Source organism: Trachurus japonicus, chromosome 24 (assembly GCF_045865225.1).
Source record: "Trachurus japonicus isolate A0001 chromosome 24, Traja_1.0".
Classification (NCBI taxonomy): domain Eukaryota; kingdom Metazoa; phylum Chordata; class Actinopteri; order Carangiformes; family Carangidae; genus Trachurus; species Trachurus japonicus.
In genome coordinates this window covers 28,441,025-28,450,451 of record NC_140930.1, presented here as the reverse complement: position 1 = coordinate 28,450,451, position 9,427 = coordinate 28,441,025, and the positions used below count along the sequence as shown (strand labels likewise).

The window sequence follows — 9,427 nt, the reverse complement described above, 5'->3', positions numbered from 1 at the left end:
ACTTTCTGTGGATATAACGTATTGAAATGATTTCCTCAGGTCAACCTCAAAAAACAAGTCCAAAACCAATAGGATACCTGCACATGTAGGTCGCCTCAGGTGCTCCGGATCAAGATTTACGAACTACAAATCCCTGAAGTCCTTCCACACTGCGTCGTTACGCATACTGACATCTGATTGGATGATTCCAGTAAGGCCTCCTCTCATTGGTCGGCGGTGGCCATGTTTGCATTTTCCAGCTGTCTAGATGCGGGCTAGCTAACCGGTTAGCTGTCTGAGCTACATTTGTCTTTTCTTTTTATTGTTCGGGGTTTAAAATAAGACGAGCAGCTCTGTCACCGTGGTAACACCGCTTCATCTGTCCGCCGCCGCCATGCCGGTCCACTCCCGGGAGAAGAAAGACAGTAACCACGAAGAAATGGAGGTGGATTTTCCCGAGCAGGACGGCAGCAGCACAGACGAGGAGGACACCGTTAGCTCCTCCGTGTCTGAAGATGGAGACACCTCGGGTAGGAAAAACAGGCCTGAAACATTAACTCAGGGGTTTTTATTCAACACACTCCTCTGTCAGACATGGGTTAAACACACCACCAGTGTTGGGCATGTTACTTTCCCCACAGAGTAACTGAGTTAGTATCTGAATTACTACGTTATAAAAGTAACTAAGAACCAGGGAAAGTAACTATTGTGTTTGTATTGTTTTTTCATATAAAATGCTCAAATATGTCAAATTACTTTGACTGCCCCCCCTGAATCCCCTAACCTCTCGTTTCCTGCCTTTGCGGAGAAATGAATGAGTGAGTTGGTTAGTTCCAGATAAACTGATTTTTCCTACTATGGACTGAAAAAAATGTGTATATAACATACAACAGTCAAGCAAGGCACAGTTTATTGTCAGTAAAGGTAACGACGTTATAACTGGGGAAATAGTAACTTTTTTGATCACTCCTTACTGAAAAAAGTAGCACCCTTATTCCCATCACTGAACACCACACACGAGTTACCATAGCTGTTTGCCTAATACTCAGCTGACAGTGTAAACAGGGGGGAGGTGGTGGTGCAGTATGAAGCAGAGGGTGGTTGGTTAGATAGATAAGCAATTAATATGGAGGTGATACCAAACCTGTCATGTCTCCCTGTGCAACAGAGATGGACGATGAGGACTGTGAGAGGAGGAGGATGGAGTGTCTGGACGAGATGACCACCCTGGAGAAGCAGTTCACTGACCTGAAGGAGCAGTAAGTTTCCTTCCTTCCACTCGTCATCTCCAACCTGTCCTGAATCAACAGGTTTCAGGACCTCAGAGAGACACTGTCATCACCTCACATGAGCGTTCTTCACATGTAATCCTTGTTGTCACCATTATGTCCTCAAATCTGTTGTAAACATGGACAATGACAGTCAGAGTGAAACAGACCAGACACTGCAGGCCAGGGCTCCAGACTAACTTTTTTTTTTTTTACTAGGAGCACAGTGGCCCCCAACTGCGCAAGCAGAAGAGTTAGGGGTTGACTTGCAAAGCAAATATTCACATTTCCTTTTTGTTCAAGATTCTCACACACATTGGTTAGTGGTTTGCCACCTGTAATGACTGATTCCAGGTTCTTTTAGTGAAAGAAAAAAAAAACCTGAAAATTTACTGGCTGTAGATGAAAAAATTACAAATTTAAGGGGCAACATGTCCTCATTTAGGGGCAGTCTGGAGAGGTGCAATGATGTAACAGTGGGGTGTCACGCCCTAGATCCTGGTCTTCGTCTTTTACCCAGGGTCAGATGCTTCACACAGATATTTTCCACAGTGATGGTCAGTTGTGCAGGTTGACACGTGTAAAAGCAGGAGGTAACTGTGGCCTGGCTTCTGCTGCTCTCGCTGCTTTATTTCTCGTCTGGATCTGTTCAGTCATTTCGTGTTTAATTGGCCGACTTTTCGAAGCAACATCCTGTTTTAAAATGTTTTTGCCTTTTTTTTTTTTTTTTTTTAACTTGGCCAGTGTGTATGAAAAATCCTAAATAAGTGTATGACCCCCCCCTGCCACATCACAGCAGCTTGTTCTTAGCCATGATGCTGCTGTTGTGCCTGGACCAGTGAGTAATGCGTAATCCCTCCAGCTGAGTTTCATTATGTTCCAGTCTATGACCACTGTGGTTCGTTTGCTTTAAAGACAATTGCACAACTCTTGAAAGCTAATTCACCACAGATGTCAGACTCTCAGCACGGCCGCAATAATGGTCACGTTTCAGCCTCGGCTCTAGGTTGTGAATTGATTTGCTTTGTCACTGTGTTTTTTTTTTTTCCTCTGCTCAGGTTGTACAAGGAGCGTCTGAGCCAGGTGGACATCAAGCTGCAGGAGGTGATGGCCGGCTGTGCCCAGGAGTACCTGGAGCCTCTAGCCAACCTGCAGGAGAACATGCAGATCAGGACCAAAGTGGCTGGTGAGTCCAAGTCTTTCAGTCTGTGCTGACGTTGAATTCTTTCAGGGATCACTCCCCGTGCCTGGCCTTAGGAAATTTCAGCATAAAAAGAAAGTTCAGCATAGCAGGACATAGAAGGATGGAATTTGACATTTCCCATTTTTCCTGTTGGTTGCCTTACCTCTCGTGTTTGTTGCAGGGATCTACAGAGAGCTGTGTTTGGAGTCGGTGAAGAACAAGTATGAGTGTGAGATCCAGGCGGCCTGCCAGCACTGGGAGGTGAGAGGCCAGCATTTGAGTCAGGGCTTATGTGAGGTGGAAACTTAAAATAGACAATTGTCTAAACAAAGTAGGAAATACACAGTAGTTTTAGAAGTGTGTGTTTCTGCTGCAGCATGTGACTAATGAAATGGATTCAATTCAACCACAGTCCTACTTGTGGAGATGTGCCGGTGTGATGACCTTCTGTGTGTCTTGACCTCTCTGTGTCGTCCAGAGTGAGAAGCTGCTGCTGTTCGACACTGTGCAGAGTGAACTGGAGGAGAAGATCAGAAGACTGGAAGAAGACAGACATAGTATTGACATTACCTCAGGTACTAACCAGGACTTCAGCAGACGATTAGCTGCGTTTACATGGGTCCAGAAATCCTATTTATAATCAAATGAATAGGTCAGGAAGATTCAAAATGTCTCATATAAACACCTTAGTGGATCCGATTCACCCGGTTCTGATTAAATTTCTGATCGGATTGAAAGAGGTAGTCTACGCCGATTGATAATCAGCTTGATGCCGCATATAAACGGCTGAATAGGGTGGATTCGGTTGGTAGTAGGGCTGACCCAAAAAAATCAAAGCTTCGAAGCTTTGTTATTTGCCATGGTGATCGGTTGTTTTTTCTTTCTTCCTTTTTTCCTTTTTGACACCGGTTCTCATCGGCAATTGTTACATTAAAATGAGTAGACGACTTGGGATCCTGGAAACCTGCCTGATTTTGGAGATATGCAGTGTTTGTTTGCCATTACTTTCATTATTTCCGCTACGATTGCCCCCCTCCCCCCCCGGTCAGACTTTACGGTCGCCGCCGCATGGATTATACATTCTGCGCAGGAGTCACGTTTGATGTTCGCGAGAAATAGGAAACAGGCAATGGATTAATTTAATCTGATTGTTTTCAATCAGATTGAGGAAAACACTGCATACTTACGCAGCTACTGTTAGACATGCAGAGCCCAGATCCTTTTATCCACTTTTTTCCACAGAGTAATCAAAAGTATTGAATATTTTGTTTTGTAAAGTAAAATAAGTAAAGTGGTTAATTTATACAAACTGCCTATGGATAAATCGTATAGAACAAGTGATAATAAACCTGGTTATAATTAGTCAAAAAAGAATAAGTAACCAAATATCGAACTTGATTGAGAGTATGCGTTGAAACATTTCAAGTTTGCGCTTCCTATCTTATAAAACAGATTGACATATGAAGCAAATATCAAACTGCAGGAAGTGAGACAAAAAGCACATTTTTCCCCTTCGCTTTAATCTGTTCTCTGTTTTCCAGAGTTGTGGAATGATGGATTGCACTCACGGAAAAACAAGAAAAAGGACCCGTTCTGCCCTGTCAAGAAGAAGAAGCCTGTTGTTGTTTCTGATATCCTTTTTTTCCTCTGCTCCTGTCCTTGTCCTCGTTCCTCCCATCAGTCAACTGCAGCCACGTCCTGCTGCAGGGCTTCGGTGTCGCGCTGTTAACAGAGATGTTTCCTGCCCTTCCTCTATGTTCTCCTTAACCTCTCCATTACGGCCTTATATTGTTTACATGCTGCAAGATCTGGATATCCTTGAAGACTGGACTGCCATAAGAAAGGTATTATCGTTATAATGGACGTAGTTGCCCTCTGGTTTATGCAACTATGCTGTTGTTAAGTTGTGATTTGTGTGTTTCCTTCCACTTGCAGGCGATGGCATCACTGGGGCCACACAGGGTGAAGGTGGACGGTAAGAGTTTCCCCTCGTCCTCGAGTTACTGTCAATACCTGGCTGAGTGCAGCCATCGACCCACAGTTCCACAGGAGGAGCTCATTCAATACTTTCTGCCAAAAGTGCTCAAGTTCATTGATAAGGAGACAAATGTTGCCTTCGTCCTCCTCCTTAATATTTTATATCGTATTTTTTTTAACCTCACGCTTTCCTTAGTCACTTTATTTCTCTGTCTGCTCACCTCTCTCTCACCCCCTTTTTGTTCTTTCTCTTTTTCTTCCTCCAGTCCCTGCAGTAAAACCTGACAGACACCACCATGTGGCGCGCTCCGAGGACGGTCGACTCTTCTATGACAACCAGTGGTACTGCAGGGGACAGGCCATCTGCATCAACCGGAAGGACGAGTACCCGACGAGGTGTGTGTTTATTGGAGAATAGATTTTTCTTTTTATGGAGATTTATGAAGCCAAATGACACATTTCACATTCCTCATCTGCAAATACAGTATCTGTTTCTGACTCACTGGGACTGACTGAGAGGCAGTGTGGCCACACAGTGGATTTATTTTGTAATGGAAATGATCATGGATGGATTTGTACAAGGACAATGGGAGCGTGAGTGATTGTGAGTCCACATTCTGCTCTTTGTGTGTCCAGCCCCGTGTGTTTGTCAGCACAGGATGCCTCTCTGAATAGAGGTGGAATGCATTGATGTCAGTTTTTTTTTTTTTTTTTTTTTTCACAGCGCAGCCCCGCCTCCACACCACTGAGTGACAAAACAAATGCAACAGGTGGCCGTTATGAATGGGTTAGATACTGGCAGTGATACTGGAGTCCACACAGAATACCAGTCAATCAGTCAGTCAGTCCGAGGGCAAACTGTAAAATGTTTCCCGACACATACGACGTCGCTGGTACACAGTTCACACTGGAAAAGTACTTGAAGGGATATGCCAACCTTTTTTTTCATGTCTTGCCTCACTCCCGAGTCCATAACAAGCAGATAGACACCATCCTTTCGACTGTGCTTGCAGTAACAAGGGAGATACGGGCAGAGCGCACCGCTAATTAGCTTAGCTCAAACACTGGAAGTGTATAGGTAGTGTTAGCCTGCCTCCTACCCGAGCCGAAATCAGCAGTCAGAAGATGATTTCATTTTAGCTCTAAACTAAATATATCACTTTTCAAACATATTTCAAACATTTTTAGGTGAGAAAGTAGCCGTTTAGATCAGCAGTGTGTCGTTAATTTTGTTTGGACGAATTTGGCGCTACTCAAGCTAGCCGTTGTGACCAACGCACTTCCGGTTACTTTCACAAAATAAAACCCCCGTTGCCCTTTACATTAGTGTTGGGCGATTTTGACATTCTCAGATCGTCCCAATCGCCCTCCCTGGAGATCGCCGATAGACCTATCTATCGCCGGGGTCCGGGGGGGGGGGTTCCACGTGTTCGTTCGTATGAGTATCGCTTTTACCGTGCCCTGCTGTCATGCATGCGCGCTTCTCTCTCTCTGTGTGTGTGAGGGCTAATAACGGAGAAAGAGCACTATGATCAATGAACGGAACGCTATTGCGTTGCCGAAAGCCAAAAAATCCATTCATGGCGGACGTAATTTATTTGTGGCATTAGTGAACACCTCGTCGGGCTGTGACATACAGTTACAGGGCTGGCGTCGGCAGCCTAGTCACAGCCACACCACCAGCTAAACGTGTTTCCTCAAATGTGAGGCGGAGTGGCCACCCTGTTAACCACAGAGATCTTGTGTGCGGTCATATGACTACCTGGCTCCGTCTGATTGGACGTCGCCAGTAGCTGCATTTGATTGGTGAAACACTGTCATGTGACAGAGTATCTGTTGGAAGTAGCAAGCCAAGCGGCTTCATTAAAACAAAACAAACAGATTGCGCATTAGATCAATAAAAAAGTAGCGAGTATGTGTGTGTGTAAAATCGGCAAGAAAACAAAACATCGCCGATCGTCCTTCCAATCGCCGATAGACGATTGGATCGCCAATCGGCACAACCCTACTTTACATACAGAAAACCATGATAATAGAATTTGTGCTTTTACTTTGAAATAGGAAGCTAACCTACCCTCGATGTAGCTAGCTTGAACCAAAATAAACCGTCTTTGCTTGAACCCTCTGTTTTGACCGATCTTGTCCCGTTACCGGCATTTGACCGCTCAAGATGCCTTACCGGAGAGTTTTGTCAGCTCTGAGACGAAGATCGGCCCGCCGGTTTCTGTTTAGAGTTGCTGAAGAGTTTCTCTGATGACTTTAGGTGGAGGCAGGCTAACACTACCTATGCACTTACAGCGTTTGAGCTAAGCTAATTACGGGCGATACGGGCTCTCCCTCGTTACTACACGCACAGTCGAAAGGATGGTGTCTATCTGCTTGTCATGGACTCGGGAGTGAGGCAAGACACGTAAAAAAAAATGTTGGCGTATCCCTTTAAATGAATGCAGAGGCTCCGTGTTTCCTCCTTCACTTTGTCACTGGTGTAAATGTGTAGCTTCACCCCAGGGAAATAATGTCACACTGAACCAGGCAAACCAGCATGAATTTCCTATCCCCACTCTCATATTTAGCTGCAAATGGACAGAGACACTGAGCTGAATACACCAGTTCTATCAGATCAAAGGAGGTCTCCATCAAGGCCAGAGCAGCCGTCAGGACATGTGCTCGTTACGCACCGTTGTCATCGTTTATAGTTCATGTGTCATTGTTCATCATCATCCAGCGGCAGGAGAAAGGCTTTTAGTCAATATGATTATATAAAGAGACTTTCGCTATGATAATATAACCACAGAGGCATTATGTAAATGAACAAATAATTATGTAAAATGACACACAAATGCTCTGATCACACATTTAGTGTTAGATTCCATCTCTCACCTCATTACTGTTGTGTGTGGGTTTATGAATTGCTGTTATGTAGACACTTCATTCATAAATCTGACTTCTGCTCATGACTAAAAGCATTAATAGTCAGTCTGATCATCATCATATGGAGCACAAGTGAAAGTCAGTTGTCCTGTTGACATGTTTGTAAAATTATCTAGTATAAATACAGGTGCATCTCAATGAATTAGACTATCAGGGAAAAGTCCATTCAAGTCAAATAGCCCATACCAAGTATTGAGTGCATATATATGGACATAATTTTCAGAAAGCCAACATTTCCATGTTAATTTTTTTAATTGCTCTTTTGTAATATTTACATTTTTTGAGATACTGAATTTTAGGCCTTAACAAGTAACAAGTAAAAGAAATAAAGACACAAAATGTTTCATTCTGTGTGTAATGGATCTATGTAATGTATTTGTTACACTTTTTGAATTTAATTATTGACATAAATCAACTTTTCAATTATATTCTAATTTATTGAGATGCACCTGTATATTTTGAAATCACAGCATGGAGCGACCATCAACCTCTCTCTCTCAGCAACTTCACGTTCAAACCCTGGCCTCTGATTGCAGGCGTTGTGGTTTGACGTCGCGCTGACATTTCCTGTTTGTGTGTCTCCCGCAGTGCGATCATCACCACAATCAACAACGACGAGGTGTGGTTCAAACGGCTGGACGGCACCAAGTCGAAGCTCTACATCTCCCAGCTGCAGAAAGGCAAATACACTATCAAGCACTCATAAAACATCAAACCACGCTGACACACACACACACACACACGCACAGTACAAACACATTTTCTGCCTCTGTCCCATGTTGTATCTTTCTACATGCTTGCCATATGTACAGTGCACACACAGTCTAACGTCCTAAAAAGGTTTTCACCACACCACACACACACACACACACACACACACACACACACACACACACACACACACACTTATTTCACTAGCTCTTTGTACGAATAACAAAAAGGACACAGTCCAGAAACAAACAAGTATCAACTCCAGAAGACGGTCTTCTCTGTAAATATGTATATGTATGTTGATATTATCGACAAGGCCACAAAGTGTCATTCTCTCTGGAAAGGAGATCAATGCAAAGTGCTGCTAAAAAAAAAAAAAGACAAAGAAGAAAAGAAACTAAGGGAGAAAACCCGGAGCAGTAGTGAACTGTGAAGCTCGGTCGCGTGCCTTTCTGAGACGAGACAATGCCTCGGCTGACTTAAACAAAAAAACAAAAGTTGTGAACTATCAATGCAGTGAAGCCTTACTCTGTACTGTGTTAGCACCAGGAGGACTGAAGCGGGTCAATGAGTGATTGAGAAACCCTGATGCAGGTGAGGATGCCGTTAGACTTGAATTTCATGCTCCACAAAGCCTAATAAATCTGTATTAAGATCCCAAGGGATGTTTGATTTAGTAAAGGAAAAAAAATGCACAAGTGTCAGTAAGGAGATGGAGACTGATTAATCAATTTTGAGCAGATGATTATATTGGGGTCATAATGAAATAAAACTATTCTTCAAGAGCACCCCATGGTTTTGTTGAAGCCCCACTTGGGGAGCCTCTTGTATTAAATGATCTACGGATGTGTTCATGTTTCTAGTGTAATTCTACCAGCACTACATTTTAAGTTCAAACCGAGGCCAGTCTACGCGCACGAAGCAAAGTGTAACAGCTGGAAAAGAAGCCTGCAGATGCTCTGTATATAGAAACAGTGTATTATGTGTTTAGCTCACTGTGATTCTTCCCCTCTGTCTCCTGTCCCGTTGCCATGTGTCTGATAGTGCCTACGAATGAACATTTAAAGGGAAATATTTCAAAGTGGCATGTTTCTCAAGGACATGGCTCCCAGTGCAGTCAGCTTCAGTGGCTGCTGCAGGTGGCTCCTGGCTGTTGGCCACAAATATCAAATTTGTAAGGAAGGCGAGAAGAAGATCAACTTGACATGCAGTTGGTTTGCTCAAGTCCTTGCTTCCCTCAGTCTGTACAACAGAAGTGACAAAGTTTGCGTGACCTCAGTGGATGAGAAACATGCCAGGTTGAAATCTACCAGAATTATCCTTTAATGCGGGATCCAAAAAAACACAGATTTGAACTGTGCTATTTCTTTTTTGTTGG

General features: G+C 43.6%; 1 protein-coding gene across 1 annotated transcript; it reads left to right on the top strand.

The window, feature by feature from the left end:
• The first annotated feature begins 215 nt into the window (after nucleotides 1–215).
• LOC146962139 (breast cancer metastasis-suppressor 1-like protein-A) lies at nucleotides 216–8,546 on the top strand. The gene is made up of 10 exons (XM_085770579.1): nucleotides 216–509; nucleotides 1,148–1,238; nucleotides 2,306–2,433; nucleotides 2,612–2,691; nucleotides 2,909–3,005; nucleotides 3,972–4,061; nucleotides 4,210–4,274; nucleotides 4,366–4,405; nucleotides 4,674–4,803; nucleotides 7,927–8,546. Exons 1-10 carry the CDS (start codon nucleotides 374–376, stop codon nucleotides 8,042–8,044), a joined length of 975 nt encoding a protein of 324 aa, XP_085626705.1. The 5' UTR covers nucleotides 216–373; the 3' UTR covers nucleotides 8,045–8,546.
• The last annotated feature ends 881 nt before the right edge of the window (nucleotides 8,547–9,427 follow it).